The sequence below is a fragment of the Vespula vulgaris genome, chromosome 14 (genome assembly GCF_905475345.1).
Source record: "Vespula vulgaris chromosome 14, iyVesVulg1.1, whole genome shotgun sequence".
NCBI lineage: Eukaryota > Metazoa > Arthropoda > Insecta > Hymenoptera > Vespidae > Vespula > Vespula vulgaris.
In genome coordinates, this window is record NC_066599.1 from 803,574 (window position 1) to 815,149 (window position 11,576).

At 31.4% G+C, this 11,576-nt stretch overlaps 1 protein-coding gene across 5 annotated transcripts in view; it reads left to right on the forward strand.

The window, feature by feature from the left end:
* Positions 1-9,879, forward strand: part of LOC127068837 (pikachurin) — a 46,941-nt gene extending 37,062 nt beyond the window's left edge. For all 5 annotated transcript variants that reach the window (XM_051005132.1, XM_051005131.1, XM_051005130.1 and 2 more), the window contains 5 exons: positions 252-501; positions 1,129-1,421; positions 1,827-2,072; positions 2,182-2,285; positions 2,393-9,879. In XM_051005132.1, coding sequence (XP_050861089.1) covers positions 252-501; positions 1,129-1,421; positions 1,827-2,072; positions 2,182-2,285; positions 2,393-2,541 — 1,042 coding nt within the window. In that variant the 3' untranslated portion in view covers positions 2,542-9,879. The remainder of the gene's footprint in view (positions 1-251; positions 502-1,128; positions 1,422-1,826; positions 2,073-2,181; positions 2,286-2,392) is intronic.
* Positions 9,880-11,576: the final 1,697 nt, after the last annotated feature.

An 11,576-nucleotide genomic window follows, 5' to 3' on the forward strand; every position in this document is an offset into this window, starting at 1 on the left:
TTTCTTTTCTTTTCCGTTTTATTACCTTTTCTTGTCACTAAAAAATATCATTCATACTCCGTACGAAGTCGTTTGGAATAACTCTCTAAAAAAAAAAAAAAATCATTCGACCAATCGTGTCGTTAGATTTGTCATTATTAATTTGATTTGAATAATTAAACAAAAGGAAAAGAAAGAAAAGGAACTGTGTCACTCGTTATCGTTATTAATTTGAACTTTTATTACTGTTGTTATTATTATTATTATTTTAGAAGCGACAGCCCAGTTCATTTAGGGGAATGGTTAGAAATCAAAGTGTCGAGGACTGGTCGTTTGGCGTCCCTCAAAGTCGAGGACGATCCGCTACGAGAGATTTTGGCACCAGGCGCATACACGCAATTATTTTTACCATTGAATCTGTATCTCGGTGGTGCACCATCACCCGATCTCTATTCGCTCAAACTTAAAACAACGAGCAGCTTCGTCGGTTGCATTCAAAGCGTCATTCTTAATCGGCGCGAGGTAAATTGAAATTAATGAAAATGAAATGAAATGAAATTTCTCAATGAAATTTCATTAGACTTAGCCAAATAATAATAAATTTTCGATATCATTTCTATAGTTCTATAGTTCAATAATTGAACTTACGATATAAACAAAATTGAATAGGAAATTTTAAAATAACAAAATCCATAATGAAATTAAATATTTCAACAAAATCGCTTTTCTGTCGTACTTCCGCGATGATTACAAATCATTATGAATTATCGATTTTAGCTTAATAATTGAGCTTTTAATAGTCCTGAAAATTGATAGTACAACGTATCCAAATTAACGATAACAATTCCTCTCTTTTCGTCAATACGTAATTGTATTATACGATACAATTGCACGTTGAACAAATATATAATAATACGTCCAATAATATACATTTGTGCAATATTAAATAGACGTATAATATATTTATAAATCTAATTTTATGTACAAATAGAGTGTACAATATACATGTACGCATATATCCATACAATATTATTGTATTATGTATTTTTTTTTCCTTGCATTTTCTTGTTTCTTTTTTCTTTTTTCTTTTTTTGAGTTCATTTCTCGTGAGTATTAGACATTTATATACATTCGCGTGTTACTTTTCAGATCGGTATCTTGGCTGAGGCCTTGGGTGGTATGAACGTTGGAAATTGTGGTCACGCCTGCGAGGCCAGGCCTTGCGGAGACGCTGAATGTCGACCTCTGCGAGATCGATTCACCTGTCGATGCCATGCCGGTGTACCCCATCCATGCCCAGCTTTGGATGATTATACGTTGTTAACGTCGGTGCGTGGTAATAACGTCAACGTACCACCACCGACGATATTTAAAAATTCTGTGCCTAGTTTTACTGGAAGCGAAAGTTATCTTCATTATAATGACGCTGACACTATGAAGAGGTAGATATATATATATATATATATACACATATTATTTTGACAAATTTATCCGAATTAGAAAGTAATATAAATCGTCGATCTTGAGATCAAAATTATTGAAAAAAAAAAAACACGTGTCTTTTGAAACTTTTATTTTAAGTTATTGCAAAATATTGTTATAATCTTTTAGAATCTTTATATAAATCACGAGAGACAATATTTACATACTTTGCAAAAGTACATCGATAGATTTTGTTGCAATTTTCCTTCATACATGGACAATAATTAATCAGAATATTTAAACTAATTTAAACAAGATTTTATTATACTTACGAAATTGTATTAAATGAGAATCTTTCTCCGTCGAGCATACAAGATGTATATTTATCTTGAAATCAACGAGTATCGTTTCTTTTTTAACTTTAGGATAATAAGCTACAGAGTGGATATCAATATGAGATTCCGAGCGAGTAGTAGCAGTGGGTTGTTACTTTGGAGCGGTCGACATTCGGAGCCTCAGGAACAGAAGGACAAAAACGACGATTTCCTTGCTCTTGGTTTGAATCAGGGTTATTTGACATTGGCGTATAACCTTGGCTCGGGCGAAGCTATCTTGAGATACAATCTTACGAGGTTGGACGACGATTTGTGGCATCGTGTTAGAGCAGTCAGGTAAAATAAAAGAATCATCGTCGTCGATGAAAAACGAATTATAATCTATTATCTGTGTACCAAAATTACGAATTAACAAAACGAGAACGACTTTTTTAATCGATTACAGAAACGAGCAATGGGCGTCGCTCGTAGTGGACAGTGGTACAGGCGTATCGGCATCGTCGCCAGGTCAATTGAGACAATTAAACACGGACACAGGATTATACGTAGGTAAGAAAAAGAAGAAAAAAGAGAGAGAGAGAGAGAGAGAGAGAGAGAGAAAAGGACGACGCCATATTCACAGATAAAATCTGATCAAAAATAAATATCTGTTAAAGGTGGTGCGCCAGATATCGTAAAGACAACAGGTGGAAGATACACGAAGGGAATCGTAGGATGCATCAGCGATCTGATATTAGACTCGGATTTGTCGGTACCATTGTCGTCACCGGGACAAGCGACCAATACGCATTCGTGCATTCCTTGAAAGAGAACCATGCCGTTCACCTTCGAAATGGTAGGGCCTTTCGTAGACTATATTTAGGATATGAAAAGAATTTATTACCAAAACATACTTGACTCGACTTGACTCGACTTGAGTTAACTCGACTTGACTTGACTTGACTTGAATTGACTTGACATGACGACGACAAGGAGTCAAGGTCAAAGTATTACGACCATAACGGAGCTCTCTCTTTCTGTCTCTCTTTCTCTCTCTCTTTCTCTCTCTCTCTTTCTCTTTCTCTGTCTATCTCTGTTTTCCTCATTTTTATAATTCTTTATCGCACGTAGAGAGCTTCTGATCTGAAATATCTATCCAGCTAGAATTATATGCAAAAAAGTATAATATGTTTGACGCGTCGATATTAAATAAAAAAAAAAGAAATAAAAAAATAAAAAAAAATATATTATATATGTATATATATATATATATGGTCGTAATACTTTGACACCCGTCGATCGTCTAGCTATTTATTTATTTTTTTATATTCTCCGTGATGACTTCCTATTGGTCCGGTTTTAAAAAACCATAGTTACCAAAACGTCAAATCCACGGAGCTATTATTTTCTTGTTTTCTTTTCTGTCATATCTCGTTTCTCCTTTCATTATCTTTCTTTTTTATTTCTTTATTTTCGTTTTCGATTTTTGTTCTCTTTCTTTTTTCGTTCCTTGCTTTCTCCCTTTGACGTAATACTCCTTCGAGAATGATCGCGTTGATAATACGAGCAGCAAGTTTGTTAGATAAGGATCGTGAACGTTTCGTAACGGTAAAAGGACACGAACATTCGAACTACACTTCAAACTACAACTTTCTGGTACACGAGGCGCAAGGGTTCGTGGGCCTAATAAAAAAAAAAAAAAAAAAGATAGAAAGAAAAAAGAAAAAAAAAAGGAAAAAAAGGAAGAATAAATAAAAAATAAATAGAAGAAAAAAAGGAAAAAGAATATAAGCAAGGAAAAGAGGAAAATTGGAAGAGGAATAATGAAATAATACGGTGTAGGCAGGACAGAGAAATCCCTCCAATGTCAATTTTTATTAAACGCCCTCGTACACCGGTAAAGGTAAAGGATACTTCGATGAAGATGAAGAATAAACGAAGGAAGAGGATGAATGAGAACGAACGAGAAAAGTAAAGTCAAGAAAAATAATTAAATAGAACAAGGAAGAATAAAAAATACTCGCGTCGTTTCAGGGTCATCGAATACATACATATATAAATACATATAATACATAGAAATATATGTATAATATATGTTTGTGTGTGTGTGTGTTTATGTGTGTGTGTGTGTGTGTACCTGTATTTGACAGAATAGAATTTTTCTTGGCACGTACATACACATACTTACGTATATACATAGGTACGTACGTATTGCCAGTTATATTCCACACACACCAACGACGATGATAACGATTACGATTACGATAACGACGACTACGATTATGATTATGATTATGATTATGATTAGGGCGACTATGACGACGACGATGATCTTTTTATCGACGTAGAATTTTTACGACACAAATTTTCATACCGATTAAGAAGGGTATACACCTACATAAACGCGTTCATAGTTCTTCGTACATAAATGAATAAATAGATGCATACATACATACATACATAAATACATACATACATACATACATACATACATACATAGATACATACGTACGTACGTACGTACAAGTACAATTTTTTCGGTTTTATAACGTTTAATGAAGCGTGTCATTGCGATCGCTCTAATCGCCGTTTAACGAAGAAAAGTAAAAGAAAATAATATAAAGAAAAGAAAAACAAGGAAAGAAACAACAAAGATCCTGATCCGTGTAGGAGAAAATATATATTACTATATACATACACGATGGACCAAAAAATATTCGATCATCCCAGCATCGGAATGATAGATGGAATAAAGATCGGTGATTACGTTTACGAGAAAGAGAAGGGGATAGTTCGTTGTCGATACTATTATAGAAAGAAAAGAGAGAGACATAAAAAGAAAAAAAAAAAAGAAAAAAGAGAAAAAAAATAAATAAATCGCGTCCGCGAAATAAACGTGTTCTCAAAGGAATTCAATTTTTTCTATTTTTTTTTTTATATTCATTTCTTTATTTATAATCGTTAATCGAAAAGATAAAAACGAATTCCCTCGCAGAAATAAATAGATAAGTAAGCTTTCAACGTTTCTGATGACATTTTTTTGCAATTCTCTTTTTTTTTTTTTAAGCTACTCCGCAGAACGTACTACTTCTTTATTTTTACTTTCTTTTTTGTTCTATTATTTTTTTTGCTTCTCAATAGTACGTACAAACGCGCGCATCATTCATAACATCGATTGTAACGTATCGCGATATACGTATATACATAATAAATAATTAAACGAAATAAAAAATGCGTGTGTAATAAAAATGGAAACGTATTCTCTCTCTCTCTCTCTCTCTCTCTCTCTCTCTCTCTCTCTCTCTCTCTCTCTCTCTCTCTCTGTCTCTCTCTGTCTCTCTCTCTCTCTCTCTCTTCTATCTATCTATCTATCTATCTATCTATCTATCTTTCTTTCTCTGTTAGTGAGAGAGTATAAGAAATAAAAATAAAAAAAGAATAAAAAAAAAGAAAAAGAAAGAAAGGAAGGAAAGAAGGAAGGAAGAAAGAAAAGAATAAACGAAATGAAACGTAAAACGAAATTAGTTTCGTTCGTATCCTCCGATCAATTCGTGTACTCGAAAGTTTTCTAGATCGAATCGCTGTTGCTCATAATGATTTGAACGAAAATGATGATGACGATTAGAGAACTGATCCTAGATTTATTTATTCGTAGACTTACTAGGTGTATATATATATATATATATATATATATATATATATATATATACATACATATATGTATATATACATGTCTCATATCAACGAATGGAACAATGACGATGGACAAGGATTTTAAATAAACACCGACGCATATGTATGTTGTATAGTTATATATCACACACGTACATATATGTACGATCCATTGAGCTGACTTAGAATTAAGTCAGTTCTTATTCGAACAGCAGGAAACTTAATAAAAGCAATCGGCTGGTATGTCAATTTTTGTACGATTTAATGTTGATTTCTGTTAACTATACGTATTCGATATAGTATATCAAAAAGTAGAATCATATAGTATAATTAACGTAGAGAAATTAATGGGAAAATTATCGAAAAAAAAGAAAAAAAAATAATAAATATTATTTATATATACATACACATATATATATATATATATACAAATATATATGTATGTATATATACGTACATACACACATGCACACATACACGCGTACACAGACACACAAATACACGCACATATATATATACGAATAAAATACGTGAGAATCGATCGTACGAGTAAAAACTCGCGACTACATTAGTCGTACTCCTGCATACATATGCATACGTTTAAATTGTAATGGAGTAAATAAAAAAGAGGAAAAAGGAAAAATAAGAAAAAAGGATGATTACGTCGTAAATGTTACAAACGCATTTTTTTTTGCACGCACGCATGCACGCATACGTACACACGCGCGCGCGCGCCCGAGAGAAAGTAAATATACATACATACATACCATAAGTATTCGCCTTCGTCGTTTCTTACATGATTTACGCATTTTTCGCGTTATTTTGATATAAACAAAATTGAGGGCGAATAAGGGGAAGGGAGTTGGATTAAGGTAGGGAGGAAGGGAGAATTTGTTACGATCGATCCGAACACACAATTTTGATCGTGAAGTCGAACGTCCTATAGCGCTTTTCTTCGTTTGCCTCTCACGTCTCTACCATACTTATATACATAATATATATGTAAAAAAAAAGAAGAAAAATGGAAGGAAAAAGAAAAAAAAAGGTTCACCTTTATATTCATACTGAAAAAAATGTGGTTCCTAGAATATCATAATATTAACTATATAGTAATATTACTATGTGAACACACTTTGTTATGTTGGCGATTGACGATCGAAAATTACATACGTACATACATATTGGTTGAACACGTGTATTCGAACTTGGATCTCTTCGAGAGAATCGCAGGATCAAAAATAAAAATAATATATATATTTATATGTATATATATATGTGTATGTGTATGTGTATATATATACATATACATATATTTAAGCATTTTATATATGGCTAAAATCTGTCCGCCTGTTATTGTCGTTAAAAACGTGCACATAACGAAAAATCGCTTATCTCTCATTATTATATATATATATATGTATGTATGATATGTATATATATACACATCACGACGTATAAAGGATATTAATAATCCTTGTAATAAGCTCGCACAGAAAAAGAGTAAAAAAAAGGACAAATTTACGTACGTACGTACGAGAGAGAAGCGATTGTTAAAATACTTTAGATTAAGTCGCATTCGGATTTAATTATTATTATAGTTTATCCGATAAACATATAGTATGTGTATGTGTATATATTTTATTAGTTTACAAGGATTTACAGAATTTCATCGAACGTTCTAATTTATATGCAAAAACGAAAATGGTATGTTGCGACGCCTGAAAATAGGCAATCGAAAAACACAACTCACTCTACTAGTTTCAGTCGATGTTGCAGATTTGCCCCTGGGTATAGTCAACCCTCGTACGCGCGTGTACGCAAACAAACTCCGTGCCAGTTTGTTAGTTCGAAATCAACGCCGCGTAGAACGATCAAACATAGCGAGGTAACTTTGTAAATTTGGTGAAACATTTTTATGCGACAATACGTTTTAACGAAACTAAACAAATTCAGAAAATGTTTCTTCTTTTCTTTTTTTCTTTTTGCTTTTCTTTTTCTCGCTTTTCCTTTTTTTTTTTATTTTCTTCTTTTTTTTGTATAACTATGTACAAGATTATTAGGGAAACTTGTTGATTCATCTAATTTCAATGGTAAATCTTTTTTACGTACAATCAGTTTCGTTTAAATACTCTCGATGCAGAATCAAAAATGAAGAGAATTAATGAAGAAAATAAATAAATAAATAAATAAATAAATAAAAGGAGAGAGTTAAAGTGCTCGTTTGTTAACGCTCGTAAAATTTACTTCTAGTCATTTAAAGGATGGATATAAAAACTAAGAAGTACGTGCAAATGCTTTTCATTGCAACTCCTTCTCTAGTCATATTATATATCTGCAATATTAATTGCTTATGTAATGATATATTTATATGTAAACGTGCGTATATATGTGTCGGTGATGATGACCATTGATCGAGAAAGAAAAGAAAGAAAGAAAGAAAAAAGAAAAGAGAAAATACACACGTATATAAAGCTTACATTCGATCTTCGATTTTATGTTCTTTGTTTTTCACACTTTAATGTTTTTAATAATTTTAAATGAAAATTTACCTAGAAAATTATTTTTATAAATTATTAACAAATTTCTTATCGGGAGAGAAAAAAAAAAGAAGAAAAGAATAGATAAAAAACAGAAGAATAAAAATCACATCTTCGTAATCACCCCGACACATATTATAATAATCTATTATAACGATCGTGGATATATATATATATATATATGTAAACGATTCGTTTGAAAAGCTTCGTCATTTAATTGATAAAAATTTTCTATTGTGTCCCCTCTTTATAATCACACCGACCAAACCGATAAAAACCGGCCTCTCAACAGAAATTGACCTTGCTCAAAGCTTTTATTAAACTATCGAGAGCACTTCGTTGTGGGCCGCCTATCGAAATTAGAATAGCAAAAGGATTGGATGCTTACCGATTAAACCTCGACAAGCACAACCCGCTCTGCACTGGTGTCCTTTATTACTAGCGGAAACTTCTTAATCGAAACACTTATTATACAGGGTAACCTACTTTGATCTCTCTGTCGAACATTTCTCTGTGCTGTTAAGTCAATGAAAAATAATGGAAAGGTACTTGAGATTTTGAGGACTTAGCAATATAATATAGAAAATGATTATACATTATATTATATACGTAAGTCTATAAATGACTCGTCCCCACGTATTTTTTCTTTTTTTTTTTTATTATTAATAATCTCTTAATTAACGTTAGAATTAATTAATTAATTAATTAACGGGAACTATTATCATCTTGTCGACTTATCCCTTTTTTGGCATTATGATTTTTTACGTGTCGTTGAATCTTTTTTTTTTGTTAATTATCTAACTCATATATATATATATATATATATATATATATATATATATATGAGAGTGTGTGTGTGTATGTAATGATCACGTGCCTCAAAATTCGATTTTAATTATTCCAATAATTATTGTACCAAAATTATGACCTTGTATTATGAAAAACAATTTCTTATTCACGTCTATTTAAAAATTTACTATCGCGCTTTGTGAAATCCTTTTTATACCTTCGTACAAAAGAACCCTCCGATTTTTTAAGCTACATACATACTTGATGTATCGCACGTTGAGAATGACGCGGAATTGGCTAAAGAGATGAAAACAAAGGAAAAAGAAAATTTTTTAAATAAAGGAGGAAAAAGAAAAAGAAAGAAAAACAATAGTTTATAGAAATTAATTTACCGTTAGTATGTTAATTTATAAGTTGAATTTTTTATGAGACATGGACGAAAGTATATATTTAAACGCCGAATATTCAAGTGCTTGTTAGCTCGAAATATTACGAAAAAAAAGGAAAAGAGAGAGAGGAAAAAAAATAAGCGCGAAGTGTTGTTTAAGTATTTCGTATTTGCCACCCTTATTATTCTTCTTTTTTTTTTCTTTCTTTCTACCTACATATAGGGTGTTCTAAAAAGAAAAGTTTTGACCCATATTTCAGGAGAAATGTCGAGAGGATTCAATGGAACAACGTTTTTTACCTTCATAAATTTCCAAGTTTTTAAAATTGAACGATTAAAAAAGAAGAAAAAGAAACTAAATCGGGTTAGATTAAATAGATTGTTTCACGTCGTTTGTGTTGTAATAAATAGATGGAGGATCGACTCGAAGACCTTGTAGCACAGTTAAACCATCACTATGATCGCGGTCATTGGTTCCTATTGAAAAATTGTTTTACGAGATCTCCACGATACACTCCTGAAGTATCGGTTTAAACCTTTTGGGTCAAACTCAGTGTAGTAACGACAAAGAAAATAAAACGGAGACGTCCGAGTGAGCACACGTGACCTCTTTTCTATGTTTTTCTCTTTTCTTTTTTTTTTTTTTAAATCGAATAGAAAAAACAGAAAGAAAAAAGAAAAGATTATTAATGGACGTTGACGATTGACAAGCAACAAGAAACAAAATAAATAAATAAATCAATCAATAAAAATAAAATTAATGATAATAAAAAAAAAAGAGAGAGAGAGAAAGAAAAACGTGAAGTGGTAGTAGAAAAAGAAAAAGAAGAAGAAAAAAGAGAAAGATAAAAAAAAAAAGAAACCGTATTATACATATATACATAAAAGTGATTAAATATAATAATCAACTAACAAGGCTGAAGAGTATGTGTTTTACATCATATCTATTAAACTTAATTAATTGTGAAAGGATGATATATCAACATAATATATAATTCAAGCGAAAATATGTGAAAAATAAAAATGGGCACCGCATTAATGCCACGCAAAATGCAATACATATGAGAGAATATTATAAAAATATATTATATTATTATTGAGAAATATATATATATATATGTGTGTATATATATGTGTGTGTGTATGAATATAAATATATATATATATATATATATACATATATGTATATATACATACATATTAATAATGTATATTACAAGTATACACCTATTACGTCCGTCTGCAAAGTCTATTAGAAGAATTTATCCTATCCTATTTTTGCGGCCCATGCACTTCGAATATATTATAAATATATAAATATATACATATTATATGTGTATGTGTGAGTGTGCATGTATACATATAGCATGATCGAAAAGATACTTTTTCATACTTAAGTGAGCCGATAAAAAACACGTTGTTGTATGTACACACGAAGGACCCTGACACTTGATTTTTCAGGAATAATTAAAATAAAAGTTATATATATATATATATATATACATATTAATATATATGTTCCCACAAACGCTACTATTGATTTGCGAGTAAGGGATTGGAAGAAAAAAGAAAAGGAAAAGAAAAAAGAAAAAAAAATTGCGTCGACCTGTAACGACGATAAACGGGGATGAAAGTGTATAATATTATATGTGTGTGCATGTGTGCGTGGGCGTGTAACACGTTGGTGTGTGTATATCAGCTGATTCGGTGACGTTAAAAGCCCTGCCCTGTTCGTCTGAAAAAAAGAATAAATAAATAAATAAAAAAACGAAGTAAAGATACGATCTAAAGGGAAACAAAAAAATAAACAAAAGAAATACCTATCTGTCTGAAATTAACGAGAATACAACAATAAAAAGAAAATTAAAGGAAAAGATAATGAAAAGTAAATTTTTTATCAAAATTCGACGGGCATGGAGAGAATGAGCTATGAACGTTACTTTACACTGTAGTTGCATGCGAATCGTTAACGAAGAAGCAACGGTGTTCTCTTCGTTCTTGTTTCTTTTTATTCTTTTTTTCTTTTCCCCCTTTAATTATAAGATTAATCGCTTGCGAAATCTCTCCTCTCTGAAGAAATTTCCGCTCTGCTCGCTATGTATGTGTCTAATAGTCAACAAAATTTTTGCGTGTCGATTAACAAAAGTGAGAACGAAATTGCGAGGTGAGAAATCGAATACGATTTTTCGTCTAGTAGAAAAGTCGTCGCGTCGATAAGATAGAAAAAAAGAGGTTATATCTGCGAACGCCGTCGGTACGATCATTTTCCTTATTACCTTGTAAGAACGAAGGAAAGAAAAGGAAAATAAAATATAAAGAAGATGGAGTTCGAATTAGGCCTACATTTAATCATGTATTACGTGTATCGATATCGTTCAAAGAGAATTGTTCAATCAAACGACTTTCGGTGTATGCGTTTCGTATAATAATATAAAGAGAAAAGAGGATAGAAAGAAAAAAGTGACGTAATAGTGA